The sequence below is a fragment of the Lissotriton helveticus genome, chromosome 7 (genome assembly GCF_964261635.1).
Source record: "Lissotriton helveticus chromosome 7, aLisHel1.1, whole genome shotgun sequence".
Classification (NCBI taxonomy): domain Eukaryota; kingdom Metazoa; phylum Chordata; class Amphibia; order Caudata; family Salamandridae; genus Lissotriton; species Lissotriton helveticus.
The window spans coordinates 1,421,161,694-1,421,184,529 of NC_136068.1; the positions used below are offsets into that span (position 1 = coordinate 1,421,161,694).

The 22,836-nt window shown below is 50.8% G+C and overlaps 1 protein-coding gene across 2 annotated transcripts in view; it reads left to right on the top strand.

The window, feature by feature from the left end:
- The first annotated feature begins 560 nt into the window (after positions 1–560).
- Positions 561–22,836, top strand: part of TMEM220 (transmembrane protein 220) — a 228,875-nt gene continuing 206,599 nt past the window's right edge. The window contains exon 1 of one of the 2 annotated variants that reach the window (XM_078654734.1): positions 561–1,031. In XM_078654734.1, the coding sequence (XP_078510860.1) occupies positions 915–1,031 (117 nt within the window). In that variant the 5' untranslated portion in view covers positions 561–914. The remainder of the gene's footprint in view (positions 1,032–22,836) is intronic. The other variant, XM_078654733.1, reaches the window with a different exon arrangement.

Below are 22,836 nucleotides of genomic sequence, written 5' to 3' on the forward strand. Positions count from 1 at the left end.
GCAACTCACCAGGGACTTGCAATGCAGGATTTGCATGCACACCAGACAAAGGAGCATGTTTTCAACACGTACTAACAGTCTCTGGAAAGCTTTCACCTCATTAATCCCAGTGTAACATGCAAATGCAGCGGTGAGAAAGGTGATCAGAAATGGTTAGAAAAAGGGAGGAGAAGTGCCAATAAAAGAAACTGCATGGCTCGGAGACAAATGGCTTATGATTCCACTTATAAGCATATTTGGAAAATTCTGTGATTGGAAACATGTCCCACATTGTAAATGAATTAAATATAAACAACTTATATATTAAACTTAAAATAAACATGTGTATCGATTGTTTGAATTAAATAACGTTATAAGCTGTAACTGGTCAGTGAAATGCCAAATGCACTAAAAATTGGTATGTTTTGCTATTTCTAGCCACACCTCCGACTTCGCCCACTAATCCAATCCTCTGCTTTTCCCGCCCCCTGAGTCTCGGCCCACAGTTCCCCTACTTTTTTGTCCCCACTTCGACCACTGACCAGACCAAGTCAAATGCCTCCGTCGCTATCACGGCCCACACTGCACTGGTGTGTGGGTGGGGTCCACCTCTGTGGTGTGGGTGATACCAATGAATGGACGTCCCCTAGAGAACCACGACAAAAGAGCGGTCCTTTTCGGGACACGGCGGCTACTCTAAAGTCCTTAGAACGTTTCTTACTCTTTGCCAGTCTTTCTTCTATTTGTTTTTCAGGGCGGACTTGTAGTCCGCTTTTTGTGTCTATGACACTGCACTGCGAGTTTTGTCAGACCGAAGCAGTTGTGCTGTTGCAACGTAACCTTTAGCATGAATCGCTTTTACCCTTGTTCGTGGGTAAATAAACAACCGCTGCTTCTGTTGTCCGAGCGCAGTGCGGGGCTGTAAGGGGAATCTGATGGCCATGGATGTGCAAATATTAAAGGGGAGCCGTGCAGCCTCTCGAGCACAGGGACTCTGGAGGTGCTGCAACTTCTGCATGTCCCTCTTCTTCGGAATGGCAGCTTATGTGCAGGTACTTTAATTATAGAGTCGTTTTCTGCTGGGTCATTTGTAATACCACGTTATTATGTCTTGTCAAAGTAAACTTAGTGTGCCTGTTAACGTCGCTGTTCTTTTTCAGTGAGTGACAGTTCACCTTTGTGATTGTGCGCATGAGAAAGTGGCTCGATGATTATAATAATGGGCAGCTAGTAGCACTTGTCCCGTTTTTTGTTTGGGAAATCTTCAATTGAGCATGCATGATGGTTAAACGTTGCACATGCTCAGTTTCACCTGCCCCGTCTCATGAGAAGTTACCGCAGGATCAAGACTGATTTGCATATGGTGGAGTCTAAACTGGGGTGGCAAGGTGAGCCAAATAACAATGGGTTTAACCCAGATCTCTTGACTGGGGGTGAATGTTTGATTTATTCCCCATTCCGTCCTTCATTTGTGTGTGTTGTCTTATCCGTCCAGTCCGAGTCACTTTTTATCACTACCATATACTCCCACTATGCCCCTGGGTGCCAACTACAAATTGCATTCAGAAAAGGGGGTGGTGATGAACAGAGTGCCTGAATTAAGCTGACCACTCTTACCCAGTCCAAGGATCAGGGCTTGATCCATCACCGTTTTTAGCTCACTGCACCATCCCAGCTCAGAACTTGGCTATATGCAAATCAGGCTACAAATTGCAAGCACACTATAGGTACCACCACAGTTTGACATGGAGGTCGGACCTTTTCAGTCAAGGCAGTAACCTTTTGAAATTCTTGAGCTTCATAGGCACACTCTGGATTTAGAAAGTTTTAGAAAACTTGGTTTATCAGTTCGTATAGAGTTAGAGAGAAGTTTACACTCAAATGTTTTCAATTTAGCACCAGTGGGTGGTAAACGTGTGCTCTACAAGTTTAATTAAAGTAATCCTTCATGGCATCCTCAGTGCTCTAGTAATGTTTGCAGTGCTACGACCTCTTTCCTGTCAAAGAATTTTCCTTAATTTTCCCTCCTCAGCATGGAGGAAAATTAAGAATAAATATCTAATGCCAGAGGAAGGATTACTAATCAAAACTGAAACTAAGGGTACCAGAGGGGACAAAATGGCGACGATGCACACATAGCCCATTTAAGAATATGGGAAACCGAAACTGAATTCAATCAAACAGAGATCCCAAAAGGGCTGCCGCAAGTTTTTGAGTTCAGCAAGGCAAATCTGGAGGTGAATACAGAGATGTGGTCACAGGAATAAGTAGCGCCCAGTAACAAGAGGAAAGCGCAGTGTGTACAGCGCTGTGAGGGCTGCACACTCCGGTAGAGGCGCTGCGGGAGTTATCGCGGCAACAAGGGATCGCAAGGCGGAACATTACTGGCCACGACGGAGATACACAGCAGCGTCTGACTGGACGCTTCATTTGGGGTCATATTGCTATGCGGTGGGAACACGCAGTGAACCACTATTGCGGCCGAGTGGCGGTGAATCTTTCCAAACAGGCGACTGCATGTTACAACTGACTTATGCATACAAACCACGGGCAGCGACGCTGGGGACACACATATGCTTGGTCAGAACCTGGGAGCTTACTGAGAGGGCTTGTGCTGACATCTAAGCGCTGTGAAAGTTATGTAGGCCACACATGGGAGGCCCGACAGGGGTGAGAGATACTTTGCATAGCACCTGCACTCCTACTGGCCTTTAGAGACTGCGCCAGCACCGCAACCAACACTGAACTATCCCCCACACTGGGGTTGGTGCGTGGGCAGTGAAGCGGTGTGCATACAGAGCAGGTGCCGCCGAGGAGATGGGTACCTGATCGGTGAAGTTTAAGGAGGACGGCAGAGAGGGGAAGGATCGGCCATCACCGTGAAAACATCAAGACGGGCACTTTGAGCTGTTGAGAGGAATGGGGAGCGCAACAGCGGTCCAACAGGGATCACATTTCGAGAGATTAGCGCTGGGCCTCCCCACCCCCTCACACTGCAGAGAGACCTAGCCAATGGGTTGTGAACCAGCGACAGAGAAGGTGCATGGCATGACATGGAACCTGGCAGTGTGGCACAAAGCATATAGAGGGGCCAACACAAATACAGTGGCCAAGCCCAAAAAACTGTGGTATGCAGTGAGTTTTCAGAGCATACAGGGACACGAGAGACAACAAAGCTGCGATGTAGTCACCCCACACAGTGATTGCTCCTGAAATACTGCCTGTACCTGCCTAAAATGATGGCCGCAACAAACCCTCCTTGCATCTCTCCTGACCTTATCTCCCTCCTCCCCCTACCCCTCCCCGCTCTACGCTTCTCCACTTTCCTGCTACTGACCTTTGCCCTCACCTGTCCTGGCCCTTAGTCCCCACCCTGTTTATCTGTGAACTTTCCCTCGTAAATTGAGACCTAGCTATTTTGTCTGATGCCCGATGCAGCTACCTGGTTTAGCTATAGGGGAGACAGGTCGGGGATTCCCTCCTTGGACGTCACCTCCCCAGTTGGACTTTAGACAGACTTCCTTTCGTCTCTCCTGTCGTCTCCTCCTGCATCCTCCCTCTATTTATGTCTCTCCTTCTCTCCTCTCTCTATGTATTGAGACTGAACTATTCTGTCTGATGCCCTATGGAGCTACCTGGTTTAGCTATAGGGGAGACAGGCCGGGGATTCCCTCCTTGGACGTCACCTACCCAGTCAGTCTTTAGACAGACTTCCTTTCGTCTCACCTGTCGTCTCTTCCCTCATCCTCCCTTTCTCACCTCCCCTGCCGCATCCACTACTTTTCTCTCTCCTCTCCTAATTGTATTGCCTATTTTTTGATGTATTATGTAATTGTTGATTCTCATGTAAAGCGCTCTGATACCTTCGGGTCTAGCTAGCGCTACTCTTCTCCACTTTCCTGCTACTGACCTTTGCCCTCACCTGTCCTGGCCCTTAGTCCCCACCCTGTTTATCTGTGAACTTTCCCTCGTAAATTGAGACCTAGCTATTTTGTCTGATGCCCGATGGAGCTACCTGGTTTAGCTATAGGGGAGACAGGTCGGGGATTCCCTCCTTGGACGTCACCTACCCAGTCAGTCATTAGACAGACTTCCTTTCGTCTCTTCCCTCATCCTCCCTTTCGTCTCTTCCCTCATCCTCCCTTTCTCACCTCCCCTGCCCCATCCATTACTTTTCTCTCTCCTTTCTCTCCTCTCCTAATTGTATTGCCTATTTCTTGATGTATTATGTCATTTTTGATCTTTTTCTGTTACATTGTTGATTCTTTTGTAAAGCGCTCTGATACCTTCGGGTCTAGCCAGCGCTATATAAAACTCTTTAAATAAAAATAAATAAATAAAATAAAGCGAATCGGTCCGGGGGAGTAGTCTATAAACCTTTGACCTCTGCGGAATTAAGTGAGATGTTATTTACCTGGGCTGGTTCTAGGTCAAGGCAGTGCTCCATCTTGTGAAGTGCAGCCTACCTGTGCCCCAGATTGCAGAGAGCAGAGTCCAGAAAGTGGTAAAGAGGCAGACTAATGCTGTCTCCTAAAAAAGCTAAAAAATATATTTTCACCCCCTTTGATTGCATCATCTTATCTTTCTTTTTTTATTTTTCTTTAACTGTCTTTGCATGTGGTTGTTACAGTTTAAAATTATAGTTGTAACCTGCCTGTGATTGCATAATTTATCACCTGTTTTTGTATTTAAACTTGTGGTTTTTCCTGCCCGTGACTGCTTCCATTTATCCTGTTAAATTGTGGGATTTGCAGTCCAAACTCTGCAGTTTATCTTTCATTCCACGTGACTATCAGTTTTTCCCTCCAAATTTCTCCTTTGCTCTGTGCAGGGGCAAGTACGAATCCTTACATGGATCTATTCAGGTGTGACACCTGGATCGATACCTTGAGCATTGCTACAAGGGGCAGTTAAAAGGAGAGCAGAATACTTGATAAGGCTGCATGAACGTTGCGAGCAATACATAAAAAGACTCGCGGTGTAACCAACAAATGTGAATATTCTGATAATTATACATGGCAAGTTCCCCGAGTGACTACAACAAGCATGCAGGGGCATAAAAGATGACACCTACCATTACTAGTGCACACGCAGGCCTCTGAAGGTCTCCTTCCTTTGAAGGGGGCACTAGCGTATTGAAGATTATTTCACATGAAAACGGTGGTATATCTGTTGTTTCTTTTCCCCATCATAGTGTGACGGTGGGAACCTAGCTCCACGCAGTCCCGGGTTCAGAGAAGTGCTTATGAACTCGTGTGAGTACTATAAAGTGAATATGTTGCAGAGTAGCTTATTTCTCCACTGGGGTTGCTCTACAGCCTAATGACTTTTGGATGTTGAGTGTGGTAGTCTCCGAGTGTGAGGGGGGACTAGTACTATTTTTTTTTTTTCACAACCAAGTTTATTGAGCGTAAACATATCAAGGATGTGGCATCTTCACACACCAAGATCACCACAACAGTATCAATGTAGAGGTGACATACATAAGATTCACAAAGCTAGTGTCAATGAAGCTCAGCTTTAAAAATGCCCTAACAACCCTCCCCAACCCCAACTACACCCCAACCCGTACCCACCAACCCCCCCCCCACCACACATGTACAGAGGCAACACAAAAACGATTCACATAGAGGATGCAGGTGTAATGCAACCAGGGTCGTGCCATTTGGGCCAGAAAAGTCACTGCGATCAAATGTCCTCCTCCTGCTCCGCCGGGGGTTCCAAGGTCAGGTCACGGTAGTCGGCCCACCGCCTCCAGATCTTGTAGTGTTTGCGTGGGCAGCCCCGCGCCTCAAAGATTGGTTTCTCAAGACCCATAAAGTAGTCCAGCCCAGCCTTCCACGCAGACAGGGGGGGGGCCCTCACAGATTTCCAGGCCCGAGCTAGGTCGCGCTTAGCAACCACCAGGCCCAGTAGCAGCAAGTGGCGCTTGTATATGTTGCCCCCAACCCCCTCCATAATGTGCAGCAGGCCGAGCCTGTGAGTTCGAGGAAGATCCCAGCCCAGGACCTCAGCCAGGCAACTCCATACGCCCCTCCAGAATCCAGCCAGGCGACCACACGACCACACCGTATGTATTAGGGAGCCAGGCACTTCCCCACAACGCAGGCACTCCGATGACGCAATCAACCCAGCCTTCCACAGTCGTTCACGTGTGTAGTAGGCACGATGCAGGTATTTGAATTGTATCAGGCGAAGCCGGACCGCAATTGCGGTGCCGCGAGCGCCTCCCTCCAGTCGTCCTCATCCAAGGCGCCCACGTCTACCTCCCATGCGTCCCGAAGGGAGCGAAGAGTGGACGAGCAGTGAGTAACAAGGGACCGATAAATCCCAGAGACCTTCTTGTCTCCCATGTCTCCCATAAACACTTTCGCCTCAATTGGGTTGAACTCCGGCAGGGAGTCGAGGCCGGCAATGCTGGGGGCGAGGGCATGCCTCAGCTGGAGGTAACGGAAGAACTGGGACTGGGGCATCTGGAACTCTACTCTGAGTTCCTCAAAGGATTTGAGGGTGGCGCCTGACATGACCTGGCCCAGTTGTGTAATTCCAATAGCCTCCCAACCCTCGAACCCGGCTAGGGCCGCCAGTTCTGGGAGCAGACCGTTGTGCCACAGCGGCGTTTCGGCCGTTAATTTGCCCCACCAACCCATGCGGCGCAAAGACTGCCGCCACACTGCAAAGACCACTTTTGTTACTGACGGCAGCCCGCGGCGTATACGGGCCGAGTAGAGAACGGTGTGGAGCGTATGGTCACCCATCAGATGCCTCTCCAGGGCATAGGCCGGGTCACTCCTGTCCCCGTACCACCATTCATTGAGGACAAGAAGATGTGACGCCTGGTAGTAGGAGAGGAGGTCGGATGTGGCCAGACCACCACAGTAAGTGGACAGAAAGCATGTCCTCAGGGCCACCCTGGCTGCACCGCCATCCCACAGGAAGCGGCTCAGCACAGAGTTCACCTGACGGAACCACTCCATGCCAATGGGGTGCGGGAAATGCTGGAGTTGGTACAGCAGTCTCGGCAGCGCCACCATCTTAAAGATGGCCGACCTCCCAAAGATCGTAAGGGGCATTCTGGACCACGTCTTGACATCAGCCTGAACCCGTTCCCACACCGGCAAGACACTGCGCGTCCAGACCACGGCCCGCGAAGTCGAGAGGAAAACACCCAAATATCTCAGGCCGTCCGTCGCCACGCGCAGGTCGGCGGCCCAAGGGTCGGTAACCGTTCCGCCACGTAGAACCCACAGGGTCGACTTAGACAAGTTAAGGCGGAGCCCTGAGACTTCGCCAAACCCCCGCATGATCTCCAATACCCGAGGGCCCGAGCGCCGCAGGTCGGTAAGGAAAAGGAGGACGTCGTCTGCGTAAAGCGCAATCCTATCCGTTAGGGTATCGTTCCAGACAAAGCCACGCAGATGGGCATCCAATCGTATCCGCGACGCCAGGGGCTCCATGGCCAGGGCGAATAGATAGGGGGACAGTGGGCAGCCCTGCCGAGTACCACGGCCTATCCGGAAACGTCCCGAGACCGCACCGGCTACCCGGACCGACGCCGTAACATTAGTATACAGGAGACGGATATAGGACAAGAAGACAGGCCCTAGATTGAGGCGGGCCAACAAGGTGAACAAATATGCCCAACTCACCGAGTCAAAGGCCCGGTCCATGTCCGCGAGGAGCAGTGCGGCCCGTTCATCTCTAGCCCCCATGGCGTCGATCGCTGCCTGCGCCCGCCGGATATTATGCCTGGTGGCCCTGTGCGGCATGAACCCGGCCTGGTCAGGGTGGACCAGGTCGGCGATGTGGGGCAGGAGGCGATTCGCCAGGGCTTTCGCCAAGATCTTGGCCTCGATGTTGATGAGGGAGATTGGCCTGTGAGAGTCGTGTCGGTCCGGCGCCCTGCCAGGCTTCAAAAAGACCACAATCTCGGCATGGCGCCAGTCAGGTGGCAACTCGCCTCTAGACCGCGCCGCCTCCAGGGCGCTGCGAAAGTGGGGTCCCAGCTGGACATGGAACTTTTTATAGAATTCGGCGGGATAACCGCTCGGGCCGGGCGCTTTCCCAGTATTCAATTGGCCAAGGGCCTCCCCAAGTTCCTCGGATGTTAGCGGGGCCTCCAAGGCCATTCTAGTCTCCTCCGGAACTGCCTGCGGGAGCAGGTCGTCCAAGTAAGAGGCAATCTCGCCCTCCATCAATGGGTCACGAGGAGCGTATTGTGCCTCGTAATAGCGGGCGAAGCTAGCCGCCAACCGATCCGGGTCGGTCATAACCGAGCCATCCTCCGCCGTAATGCCGGGTAGCTCAAGGGGCTGGAAGGTCGCCTGGCAAAGCCTATGTAGCATGGTGCAGGACTTATCACCCCATTGATACACCCTGCTACGCGTGGCAAGCCACGCCTGCCGGGCCTCCTCATAGAGGACCGAGGAATATGTCTGCTGGGCCTGCAGGAGCTGTCGCACGACGCCATCGCCACCCCCGAGTCGACTACGCTGCTCCAGCTCCTCCACGCGGGCCGCGGCAGTCACAATGGCCTCCCGGTGTTCCCGCCGAGCGGCTGCACACCAAGCTATATCAATGCCCCGGATCGTGGGCTTCAGCGCCTCCCACACAACAATGGCATCGACATCCCCAACCAAGTTCTCGCGCCAGAAATGGGCGATCTCTTTGCGTAAGTGCGCTACATACTCCGGCCGCTGCAACTGCCAGGCGGACATCCGCCAACGAAAGGGTTGTCGTTTAGACAGGAGGGTCACGGTGGCTAGAACAGGGGAATGATCCGAGAGGCCTCTGGGGAGTATCGTGGCGTCCCTGACACGGTTCAGATAGGCACCCGGTACAAACAAGTAATCGAGTCTCGAGAATGACCCATGTACCGCCGATACATACGTGAAGGCCTGCACTGCGGGATGAAAATGCCGCCACACATCGATCCAGCCCAGACTACGCACAGTCGCACACAACCGGGTGGGGGCAGCCGCGGGGGGGGGGGGGGGTCAGACACTCCACACGCTCGCCTCAGGCGGTCCAGGCCCACATCCATGACTGCATTCCAATCACCCCCCACCACAGTCAGGACCTCCGGGATTTCGTCCCACAGCGCAAACAGCCGCTCAGATAGTGCCCATTGCAAGGGGGGAGGGGCGTAAACACTGCCAAAGACCACCGGCTCGGAGCCCAGTAGGCCCTTAACAAAGGCAAACCTTCCCTGAGGGTCAATCCATTGCTTCTCATGAACATAGGCCACCCTACGATGTATCAAAATGGCCACCCCCCGTGATCCCCTCGTAAAGCCAGCATGATAGACCTGGTGGTAACCGAACCTCTGGAGGCAAAGGGCCTTAGAGCCCAGCATGTGAGTTTCCTGAAGCAGGAGTACATCCACCATCTCCCTCTTCCCCCATCGCAGCACAGCCCCACGCTTGATCTTATCTAGGATACCCCGCACATTCCATGTTACCACCCGCAGGGTCTTCGAAGGAGACAGAAGCGCAGCATCAGCCATTGTCAATATACAGTCCAAAATCCGGCCCTCCCTCCCACCCAGGTGCAACCCGCAACCCGACAAGAACTACAGCCTCAGACATGTGTGGACCCACCCCCCCAGCCCGCAAACTCAGCGCCCCCAACCCCACCCAGAACCCCCCCAACAAGTACAACACTAGAACACCCTTCCAAACCCCACACCCACCACCCCAATACCTCAGAAAACAGTGAAGTATCTGTCGCGGTGTGGAGAGACCCGGGCCCATAACAGAGGACCCAGGGCCCGCCACACCAATGGATCCCCACAACCCCACAATGACACACACACACCACCCCCCCAACAACACTCACATCTGTGAGGGTCTGAGGCCCACGTATGGTACCCTCCGAACCCCACTGCGCCCCCATGACAATGACTAAAGTCTGCACACGGGAGCCGACTGGCACATCAAGGACAAAATGAAACAGTCTCACCAGCCTAAGCAGAGCAATTCAGTATGCAGCATACAAAGTGCATGTAGGCCCAGCAGTGTTCAGCTGCCCGCATCGGAGAGTTCCGAGTCCCTGGCACCACCCGATTGCGATGCACTGGCGGAGGCCGATCTTTTCTTGGAGCGAGACCCCCGATGGCGGCCCCTCCTGGGCGGGCGATCCGTCCGCTCCGGCGACGATCTCTGAGACCCGCCCGGGTCTAGCCCCGGTTGGGCATGGGGCCGGAGTCGCACCGCCTCGTCGGTCCAGCGGAACACCTCCTCCGGCGACTCGAAGAAGTGGGTCCGAGACTGATAGATTACTCGCAGGCGAGCCGGATACAGGAGCGAGTATTGGAGCTTGAGGCCCCGAAGTTTAGCCTTAGCGTCCATGAAGGATTGCCTTTTCTGCTGCACCATTTTCGTGTAATCCGGGAAAATCATGATGGTATGATTCTCGAAGGCGAGGGAGCCCTTGTTCCTCGCCTCCCGGAGGATAACATCCCGGTCGTGGTAGTTCAGTAGGCGAGCGATAACTGGCCGTGGGCGCTCACCCTCCGGTGGCCGCTGGGTCAGAGCCCTGTGGGCCCTCTCAATGACGAAGCACGTAGACAGTGCCCCTTCGGGGAGCCAGCTCTCCAGCCACCCGGTCAGGAACCGCTCCATGTTGTCCTTCTCGCACCGCTCCGGAAAACCAATGAAGCGGAGGTTGTTGCGCCGCGCGCGCCCTTCTGCATCTTCCACGCGGGCTGCCAGTGTCTTTTGGATGCTTTCCACCTCCGCCAGTCGCTTCTTCAGACCACTAACGTCCGCCTCTGTCTCCGTGATACGGGTCTCGGCCCCAGCGATCCTCTCCACCGCGCTGCGAAGGTCCTGGCGCAGGAGCGCGACATCCGCCCCAACCGCTCCAATCTTGGCATCAAGTGCGTCTCGGGACTGGGTGATGGCCGTTAGGATAGCTGCAGTGTCCGGCCCGGGGCCGCCGCTACCACCGGCCGCCCCGGCGCCACCACTCGGCCCGGTGAATTTATCGATGGGGCCATGTTTAGGCGGGCCACCTCCCTTGTCCCTGGTCATGATAAGCGTTGGGCAAGGCGGGCACCACCCCCGAACCTTCGGGCACTGCCACCAATCTTGAGCGGGACGGCCCGGATGAGGCCCCAGGGAGGGACGGATGCGGGCCGGCTGCCGCGATCGGATGTCGCGGAAATCGAGGTCCCGGCGTCACCCCGGTAGGACAGGCCGCATCCACACTCGACCCCACAGGCCGCTGTCCAGGGCACAATTGGAAGAGTCCGCGGGTCCGCCGTCAGTGGGCAGGCGTATCCAGTGGGCCAAGCCAGGAGAGGCGGATCAGCCGCCCCACCGGCCACTAATCTATCCTCGGCCGCCTCGGGGCACAAGGAGCCCCGGCCCCGGTCTCCAAACCGCCGTGGGACCACGCCTCACCGCCACCGCTTGTTGGTCTTCCAGAGGGTGAGTCGAGGGGTACAAGTTGTTGGCGCCGGCCCGACCTCCAGGTGGTCGCAGACAAAGAGATAGGCCAGGGGCGGCGTAGCGGACGTCTCCCGCACCCGCCAGGTCGCAGCCGCCACCCGGCGTCACGAAACTCGAGGTCCCCGGTCTCCGGCCGGCCACCAGGCCGCACGCCGCCGCCGCCTCCCTCCGACCGCCGGAAGGTAGGAAATGACAGGATCAGCACACCAAAGTAGACCGGAGGCTCCCTCGAATCAAAAGCAATCACGGGGCACCGACAGTGGGCTCGGAGGTCAGGATAAATGTTCAAATTAGGTCCGGGCCGGCGGGAGCTCTACAAGGCTGCGACCGCCATCTTCGCCCGCGAAGCCACGCCCCTCGGACTAGTACTATTTTGGCTGTTTTCCAATCAATCAGTTGTGGTTTTTAAACGAAACACTGTGGAAGACACATGTCTTTAATTTGGAAAAGTGAGAACGAACATAAGGAGAGTGGGGTTGAAATCATCAGAGGGGTGCTGATATTATGAGCCTAAAACTCCTCTCTCTCGTTTTGACTCTATAGGAATTTGTTCCCTCGCAGAAATCCTGGAGAGGAGCAGATATATGAGATATTATCGAAAGACACAAAAACCAAGGTAATAGACACCCAACTTAGGGAAACAATTGGAAAATAGGGACCAACACCCTGATGAAAGCCAGTGCCACCCTCATGGGGGCTACTTAGTGGCAGAAACATGTTGGTAAATGCAGTGGGGCTATAGGGATCGTTACCTTCCCTCTATACCCCAAAATATATACTTTTAATCCTTCCAGGGGTCTACAGACAGAATAAAAGGATTTTTGTTGATCCCTAGGATGTTTTAAACTCAATCAGTGGCGGTGCGTCCATTGGGGGCATTGGGGCGTTGCCCCACTAACCATGTGGATGACCGTCATGCTGCTCATACACACTCATTTAATTTTAAAACTTATTTCTGACTGAAAGCACACTCGTGACTCGCCTGGAGAGTGCTCTGCCGACTGCCGGGACTAGCCAAACTGAACCTTGGACATTGCGCCGCGGAAGGAGTGTGGGGGCAGGGCTGTGGCAGTGAGTGACAGCGCAGCAGAATGGAGATTTAGCAATAGCCAGCAGCTGCAGCAGTGAGTGTGCGCATGTCAATTTTAGGCCTAGTATTTTTTAGTAATGGCCCGCGCATGCGCACACGCAGTACTGACAGTGTCCTCCCTAAATTGTAACTCGGAGACTGGCAGGGACCCGGGCCTCATTATGGGCAGAAATCACCCTGCTCTTAGCCAATCCTGGCGCAGTAGGGCTGCTAATGCTGCGCCAGGATTGGCTGGCGTCACCGCGCTGACTGTAGATGGTGCCCCCGCACGTGGGTGTGGTGGGTGGCTGCTCATGCCGCACTGCATGGCCAATCACACCATGGCGTATGCGAAGCCATGCAGTGGATTGGCCATTTCCTCTAGTGTTGTTGGCACTAGTGGCTAAGCTAATCCTTACGCTGCTGGCAGCGCCAGGATTGGCTGAGAGAGGCTGCTACTCCGGACTCCACTCCAGGGCCGTTTGTAAAGGCGCCAAGACACGGGAGCAGAGGTGGCGCGGACCGGCTAAGGTAAGTTTTATTTTTTACTTTCATATTTAATTCCCTAGCACCCACCCCAGCACGACTACCCCCCCTCGTGCCCCCCTGCCCGACACCCCCACCCCCTCCCCCCGAGCGGCAACTGCTTGTCTGCACGGACGTGATGCTGTTTTCGACTGTGGGGTTAGGCAATGCATGTTCTCTATTAAACATTATAACGTGTTCTTTAATTTACACATTTCCTACTCCCACGATATATTTTTGTTTATTTTGTTACTTATGGTACAGTTACGAGATGCCACCAGTCCTGGGATTCATAATACAATTGCCTGTGTAACCCTTTAGGTTTGCCTGGTTGAGTCAATTGTGGACGAGAACCACAACTCCCATAATGCACCAGCCTGCTACCTGATAATGCATTTTCTTCTCCTTGATACAGAGTAATTTGCTAACTCAGTACTCACACCTCTCCCGTGTGCTGCCACCCCGCACCCTGCTTAGTTGATATATAAGAACGCCGCCTTTATCACGTAGGTGAGCCCCAAACAAGATTACCTGTCTGTGATAATTGGAACATCCATGAGTAGGGTCCGGCGGACGGCCACGTTTAGATTGCCTTGGTTTGAGTGTATTCTAGTGAGATGTGGCTTATTTCCTATGAAATAAGTCTGCTGACAGCTTGAATTTGCGCCTTTAAACTGTGGTAAAGCTGGTTGCTTGTGTGTAAGGGGGAGGGATGTATGCAAACAACTTTTTGTCCTAAAATCAGGGAGCTCTGTAGTGCTTGACTGAGTTAGTAGAAACCGTAAAGAAGCGCTCCAACCTCAACAAACAGTCTCTTGGTGCTGGAGTGAGGTTGCTCCCTCAAATCAGAGTTCTTTGCCATTCAATAGACGGTGGTCATCCACAGTGGAAAATATTAATGCTTCCATTTTGAAGGTACAGTTTGAACAATTTTGCAATGTTGAATTGTTAAATGAAAGATATTCTGCTACTGATCGTAGTTTTGGTGAAGCCTCTTTCAAATTATCACCCTCAATCTCACCCTATTCCTACGCTTCTGGTGATGTGTATCAGCTCACACATTTCCTCCCTTAGGAAGCTTTTGAGTTAATTTGATTTTTATAGTTAATTTTTTTTGACTGGTGTCCATCCACTCTCTTTGCCCAAAGGACTTCTCTCTGTCCCCTCGCTCTCTAAGTCTACCCTGGTGGTGTTGTGGTAGAGCTTGGAGACCTTCTCAAAGAGATTTTGGAGTGAGTTAAGGAGCACTTCTGTACTCTTATATCCCGAATCCTCTCCAAAACATCTAAAATTTAGAATATTTAAGCGGTTAAAATAGAAAGGACTGTGTCCTATTTTCACTTAGTTATTTCAGGGCTGATTCACTAGGCATCTCAAAGTGCTTGAAATTGTACTCCTTTATTACTGCTCCCCATACTCCTAACTGCTTTTGTGAACCAGCCCCATAAATTCCAATCCCAGCTCCAACACCTGACTGACATTGTGATACTCTGGTTCAGGGGGCCCTCTCACCAGAAGTATGCTCTGGCACGTCAGAGACAGATGCAGATGTGTTGAGTGCCTAGTGGGGCACAAATAGCACCGGGCGCTGGTGCAATCAGCCCGCCTGCTGCACAAACAGGTCCTGTACGCAAGTTGCGGGAGCTGCGATACGTGTTTTGCACTCTTGTGTGAGTGACAGTCACAGGAAAAGGCAGACAGACATACTGGCTAGTGTGTGCATAGATGATAGATCACATTGGTGGGTATGTGCAGGCAGCAGGCGCCAGCTGTGCACTGCAGGCTTGCGCAGTCTCACAGCCCTGGGCGGGCACCAGCGCAGTACTGCAGTCTGTGCGCAGGCCTCGTGTTCGTGTCTCCCTGCGCTCTGTTTGGTGCAAGGCCGGTCTCTGGCAGTCACAGCCAGGTCAGGAGAGGCGAATGATTCCAGTGGGTGAGTTACATAGCGCTTAGAGGCCGCTTTTTATAGAGTGTGATAAGCGTGGCTCAAATCCACCTGAGTGACTTACCGCACTCACCTATAATTACCAAGTAATAAGTCAGCCGGACAGTGGAGAAGAATAAACAGAGTATTTTATTAGGCCACAAACTCCCAAATGAGAGGGCCCTGTCCGACCTCACCCCTAAGAGTGCGCCGTGAGGACTGCCTCATCTCATCACAGCAATACATTATAACATGGTACAGTGGAGTAAAACACGGCCATACTGGAAAAGTACTGGACCCCGGAGATAGTGAACAATTGCCGCACACAAGAGGCATCTGCACCTGCAATAGCAACATTTGGTTATCTGTGTCCAAGGCCGCGGAGCCAGACCTCAGCATCTCCAGCATATGGGAACAGTGCAGATAAGAAGTTTTGCTATTAGTTTCGATCAAAGTTAGCCAAGAAACAAAAACTGCTGCGTTCAGGGTTTTTCTCTATTCCTACGGGAGGGGGTGAGCAAGTGCGACTCGCACGCAGAGAGAAGCACTCCAAAATGGTGGCACACAAGCTAAGCTACGAGAACTGAATAATATCACACGCATAAATGAATAACGAAATGGGGAATATAAACGAAAATGCATAAATGAATATATCATTAGTTAGACACATTATGCTAACTCATAAGCGTAAATTTAAGTGAGCGGGGCATCGGAAAATGAAGCCTATCAGACCCTCCTTTTAGCATTATGTGGCTAACATGGACGCAGCCTTTATTGGCCAAAAGGTAGGGTCTTTACACAACATTCTAGGGACGAGGCAACATATCAATTGAATATATCATCATCAATAAGCATCAACCAGTGAATATCATGGAGCTCAACATCATTTGAAACAGGATATTGGCGTGTTGGTCTCTTAGGAACTCGCAAATTGCTGGCACACATGGAACAACAAGGGGGAAGGCAATAAACACATAAGCAACAGGTCAGCAAGATCCCAACAACTCCTACAACACCCATCAAAATGTTCCAGCCCCAAGAGGAGAACACACTCCACAGCCATGTCTGTAGTGACCAAGTACCAGTATCTTGATGAAGTTCAGCAGCTAATCTTTGGAGTTTCTGTACCGCTAAGTTAACAGTCGGGCCGAGTCAGGAATATACACACAACAAGACGTCACGATGACGCGGCAGGCTCCACCCCTATCTGCAAGGATGACGTCGAGCATCATCCGATTCTGGATCGTAAATAATCTCATAGCCTGCATCTCAATAGACATATTGGCTGCAATGTCTGCCTCAGTATTTACCACCTTTTCCATCACCCTTGACAGTCTCCGAATAGCTCTACTGTTAAAGATGGGACCCCAGAACGGCAGTAAACCCTTAGAAAAATCCGTCCATTGCTGCAAAGAAGTGTCGGTCTGATCTACATCCTCAACTTGAAGAGCCCTCCTTTTACGCTGTCCAGGCATTATAGCAAACCGACGATGGGTCTTATGAAAATCTGAGGGTGCTACATAGACAGGAGGAAGCAAATAAGCCAGATAGCAGACCCCACCCCAACCCTCAGGCAACCACAGGTATCCATTGGCCCCACAAACGAAGTAAATGTTCGGGGGAGTAACTAAAGAAGTACTAAGGGGTAGACGAATCGAAGCAGTCACATTGCAGGAGCTGTCCCCAACCTTTATAGGACCTTTCCCTAAGATACAGAAAAATGGTGAGGGCCCAACAACTGCCAGGGGTACCAAAGAACGACCACTACTATTTGTCAAAGGAGGGTGTCTATAAGCTAGAGAAGTGTTCAACTGTAGAAAACTCTCCCTCACTTTGTCAGTGTCGTTAGGGGTCACAAATCGTCCTACTTTCCTCGAGCACGTGTCCAGAAATGTCTGATCAAAACGTCCATCAGTAAACAACCGTCCAAAGGAAGAGGTGGGCATAGGGCGTACTCGCATCGTCAAAGTCGATCCTTTACTAGGCAATCAAGGGTCCAGAAAATCAGGTTGTTGAAAGAATTTCACCATGCCAATTAAGGTGTACCAACCCACACAACTATTCACAGGTGTTAAAGGAAGTGCCAGCAATCTTTCCTTTTTATATGCAGCAGAAGGGAGCAACCCACAAACCCAACAATCTGTCACTATACACGGCATGGGCATGATGTAGAGTCTTGATAAAAACATTATCCTGGTAGCCCTTTCGCATACATTGTTCACCATAATCAACAGTAACCATATTATGTTTCCGGAAGGGCAGAAGGGATAGGGATAAACTTGTGAACAGGATAAGCTTCATCTAGGAAAAATAGTATTCCGAGAATTATTAGAAATACAATGATCAATATCACGATGACCACCATTTTCCATTTCTGTGACAGAGCGAGCCATGGAGAATCTGGTTCTGATCTACGAGGAGCTGCAAAAGGTTGCTCTTCCTTAGGGACGGGACGGCCAAAGGGGTCCATGTTCCCTGACTAAAAGTCCAAAACTAAACTAAAAGGGTATTCAAACAGTTCCAGTCACTCTGAAGCCGGCCAGAGGGGTTCTTCACCCTCAAAAGGGATCTTCTCCCTGTGTCCGTTAAAGCCTCACAGGCAGGCTTCTATTGTTCGTTCCCTAATCCCACGGCGGAGTCGCACAGCTTTTGCAACTCAGGAGCACTGAATCCGGGCCCAGGCGCAATCCTAGTGTCCCATTTGACAATGTCTCGACAGTGCACCAGGGCTCTTACCAGCAGTCCATCCCTAACACTTAACTATTCTTCAGCACTGCTCTCATCTAATCACTATCTCAGCCCTTCTCCCAGTGCTCAATTCTTCTTCTTCTCCTTTCTGGGCCGCAGATTATAACGAGTGCTCCCTCGCACCTCTGGATCTGTGAACAGAATGGGGGGCTCAATGGCAGGGGACTTATCCTCTGATGTTTGCTCACTGTGATCAGGAGAGGCCTCACCACTTGCAATCAGAGCTGGCCTCTTCGCTCTTTGATCCGGCTCCTCACCCCTCAACGAAGCATCCGAGAAGGGTATATACCGAGGAACCACTTAGCATTCGTGATCAGTGACGCCGTCTTTCACCCATTCGTCATATGGCAGCGGCAAGGGGACGCGCTTAACATGAGATGCATGCGTCCATGCTTTGCGGCCCTGGATCCGAAGTGCGGTGCGGGTGGTGAGGAGCACCTGCCTCGGCTCCGACCACCTGGGTTCCAAGCTGGACGTCCGTTGGTACTTATTCACGACAACCCAGTCTCCGGGTTGTATGGTGTGGCCTGGCCCCTCCGGCAGCGGTTTCAGGGTGTCTTCTACCTGCTGATGAATAGAACGGAGCTCTTTAGTCAAAGCATACAGGTAATCTATCAACAAAGGATATTCTATTTCAGAGAAACATTTTGGTCTAGGGACACCCCACACGTTGGCCGGGCGGCCAAAAATGACCTCGTGGGGTGAAACACCTGTCTTGGAATTAACTGTCACTCTAGTGGAAAGCAAAGCTAGGGGGAGTGCATCTGGCCAACGTAACCCTGTACTCTCTTGTATCTTAGTCATTTTCAGCTTTAGTGTCCCGTTGAACCTCTCTACCAAACCCGCAGCCTGGGGGTGTTGTGCTGCATGGAACTTTTGAGATATCTGCAGTCCCTTACATATCGGTTTCATCAATTTAGCATTAAAAGATGTACCGTTATCACTCCAGATCACCCTGGGCAAACCATAACGGGAAAAATACTCCTTTATCAACATCTTAGCTGTTGAGCTAGCCGCACAATCTTCAGTTGGGAAAGCCTCCACCCACCTGCTAAAAGAGCATACCACCACAAGGACATATTTAAGATTGTTGACCCTCTCCATTTCAATATAATCCATTGGAATCACTTCAAAAGGGAAAGAGGGAGGAGCAAAATTGCCAACCGGATCAGGCGTTCCTTTTCCAGGATTATGTCTTAAACAAACCATGCACTGCTGCACTAAATGGGTTGCCACCTTGGAAATGTTCTTGTTACTCCACACTGGATCTAGTAATTTACATATTCCCTTCGCACTAATATGAGCTGGCCCATGAGCCATTGTCACCACGGGGAGGACATATGCATCCGGGAGTAACCACCGTCTTTTGTCTGACACATCCGTCCAACACTCATCCGAGTCCAACCGCCCCCACCATCCTTCCATGTTCTTAACTCATACTCAGTCGCTTTTTCTTGTATGTTCCGCACACTTTGTACAGTATTCGCGAACATATTAACGTCCAGTACCCACCCAGCTGGTCCTGCCACAAACATTCGTGGGAGTTTTGTCCTAGCCGTCTCCTTAGCTGTCTGATCTGCAAATGCATTTCCCCGTCCTACGTCATCCACCACCGCTTCGTGTGCACTACATTTGATCACAGCCAGTCGTCTGGGAAGTGTCAATGCTGTCAATAGTCGTAATATCAATGGACCATTCTGAATCCTTTGTCCGTGTGATGTCAAAAAACCCCTTTCTGCCCACAGTCGCCCGTAACTATGAGCCACGCCAAAGGCGTATTGGCTGTCAGTGTAGATATTCACATCCAGTCCTTCACTCAGTTCACACGCTCGCATCAATGCTATTATTTCTGCAGCTTGGGCCGAGTGGTACGGGACCCTTGAAGTCTCCACCACTGTTTTCAATGTTGTAACTGCATATGCTGCAGTTGAGGTACCATCCGCAAGTTTAAAACAAGAACCATCAACATACAGCTCCCCGTCGGGATCATCGAGGGGGGGTGTCTGTTAAATCTATCCTTCCCTTCGTCTCCTCCTCTGTCCGAAACAAACAGTCATGGACTTCATCGTCCTTTTCATCTGAAGGAATGGGTAGCAACGTGGCCGGGTTCAGAGTGGCACATCTTTTAATCGTAACATGGGGTGCGAATAATGTCATCTCATAACCAGTAAGACGAGCACTAGTTAAATGCCGCGTCTGCGTCCTGTTCAGTAAAATGTCCACAGCATGCGGTACCATTACTGTGAGATCTGGACCCAGCACGAGCCCCGCCGATTGTCTAATTGAGACCGCAGCAGCCGCTGTAGCCCTTAGACAGCTCGGCAGCGCTCTCGCCACATTGTCAAGCATAGCAGAAAAATAAGCGCAAGGTCTCTGTTTCCCTCCAAAACATTGAGTTAGGACAGACAACGCGCAATCTTCCGCCTCATGTACATAAAGCACAAAAGGCTTCTGGTAATCAGGAGTTCCCAAAACACATTTCTGTGTGTGAGTGTATGTATTCCCGGAATGTGCTCCAAAAAATGTTTTCACCCCTTAAAAAATGTTTGCTACCACTTACGCTAGATCCCAGTATCCTAATTGGTATATATGTTTGTGTGTCTCTTCTTCCCTTACAGGTGTTTTAGAGTTAAGCGCACTGTGGGATCGGCGCAATTATAATACGTTTTTCTTATCTTGCAGGCATACTACATTATTAGTGTGACAGTAGTAAAAATGTGTTGTAATTATTAATTGTAGCTACACACATAGATAAACTTGTTTCACTTTTCTGTATATACACTTTTTTCTACCTTTGTGGAGAAACACTAGTGAGTGACAGGGGGATCATCCCCTAGGTCCTGACGAAGAGGCTTCACGCCTCGAAACATGTTGACCCACACAGGAGAGAGAGCCCATTAATCAGCTCCATCTCCCTGCTTCACTTTTTTTTTAACAATACCAGCCAGTGTTTAATAAAAAAGTTTTTACCACTAGGCCAGGTATTTTTTAATAACTCACTCTTTATATCACTCCTGACCCCACTGACACTCACTCCCAACACATAGCACCCCCATCTAAAGGTGCTCCAGCGTAGTCGCTTGTCGTAGCACTGCCCCGCCCGCAGCGGGACGGGAAGACCCCGATGATGAAGCATGACACCAAGGGCCCTTTTGGTGTGTGAGGGGTATTTTAACAAAGAAGGTGTATTCCATTGACATCTGGATATACACCCACCCAATGCGAGGTGGACCCTTTTGATTAATAGAATCCCTGATAAGAGGAGGACGTGCCCACCTCGGTGCTCATCGGCACCACCTCTTCACTCCCCCTTTTTGATTTTCTTAGTCTTTAGACAGCGCGCAGCTGTGGGAGTCTTTTTCTCTCTCGATTGCTTCGAGACACCAGAAGTTCTGGACCTACACATAGCACCCCATTAGGCTGCCTTGTGTTTATCTTTCACGCACATCACAGCTATCACTCACACATAGTCATCACATACACGTTCTGAGTAGCCATCAATCATGGAGGATGCAGGCGGCCTCACCTTTGACGATGAGGAGGTCGATAGAATCCTAGCCACGCTTCGCCCTTTTGAAGGACTAAGAACCATGCATGAATGACAGTGACTGGGATGAATTGGCCGTGTTAAGGAGAACACAGATCAAGACGGCCCTACACGGTTTATTCATGTCAGAATATCTGAAATCCAAGACAGCCCCGTCTGGGTTAATAGTTAAAAATGAACCTTTCATTTTTACCCACGACCTTGAATTTAAAAGAGACTGGTCCCTGATAAGCTGGAGATGCACCAGGGATTGGTTGGTCCTCATTGTGAAGACAGCGACCAAATTAACACAGGAACTCAAAATCGAAATAACAAAACTAGAGGTAAAAATCAAGAGCTACCTATCCCCCACTGCCCTGAAAAAACGACTCGAGGAATTGAACCAAGAAATGAACGATTTCGAACTCACCCTGAAAAAAAGTAAATCTAAAAAACATAAAAAAGACACAGAGGAGTTCACACATGAGCGGATTTACCCATATATCAAGAAAGACTATGTGTCAAAAAGTCAAAGTAGCGACCAGGACACTAACTTTTCTGATACCAGCTCGAATAGCTCTAACTCGAGCAGAACTAGCAATCAAGGTGCAAACAGAGGGAAACCTTCCTTCAGAAGGCAATTCCCAAGGGGTGGAAGAGGCTGGACACCATACCAGGCACCTCCAGGGTACATGCAATACCAACCAGTACCACCTTTTATAGGTCATCATTTCCAGCCTTGGGACCAACAAGCTCCCCAATTTAACTACTATGGGCAACCGCCTTTTTTAGGCCAGCGCCGAGGCCCCAGAAAGGGAAGAAATTGAAGAGGCACGCAGGTCCATTGGAATCAACCACCGGAGACCGCACCGGGTGTATCAACCCGGAGTCAAACAGCCTCCACCAGCCGGGGAACCTAGTAGTGAACTTGTCAGATCACCAGCTAACGGAGGCCCAAGAAAACGTTTTGTCCAAAGGTCTAGGCTTTGTTCCCACGAACAAAATGGACAAATTTAAAATCTGTCAGGAGATAAAAGAGTTCGTGCGGAAACTCAAACTCCGAGCGTTTTTTCAGGACTCTACCAATGAGGGTACTGATCAGCCAGATACAGGGTTGAAGAAAAAGTCAACCTTCACCCCGCTAGACTCCACCATCCCTGTAGAACTGTTGACTTTCGAGAAAGCAGTGATGAATGACATCGAAAAGTTACCCACTGGTGATAAAGTCACCTTTCAAAACACTTCCAGACAGGAACAGGCTGCTCTTCATGAACTTGCAAATAATCAAACTATCGTGATTAAACCAGCCGACAAGGGTGGGGCCACAGTTGTACAGGCGTACAGTAACTATGACAGGGAATGTAAGAAAACTGTTGAATGATGGACGTAACTATCAAGTGCTAAGGGAAGATCCCACTGAAGAAGTGAGGATCTCGATCCTGATAATGATCGAGGAAGCCAGAGCTCATGATTGGCTAACCAGAAAAGAGAGTGAATTTCTAATCCAAGACAATCCGAAAGTACCCTACTTCTACACTATACCCAAGATTCACAAGGACGCCCCCTATCCACCTGGGCGTCCTATAGTGTCCGGCATTAATTCAATCTTGGA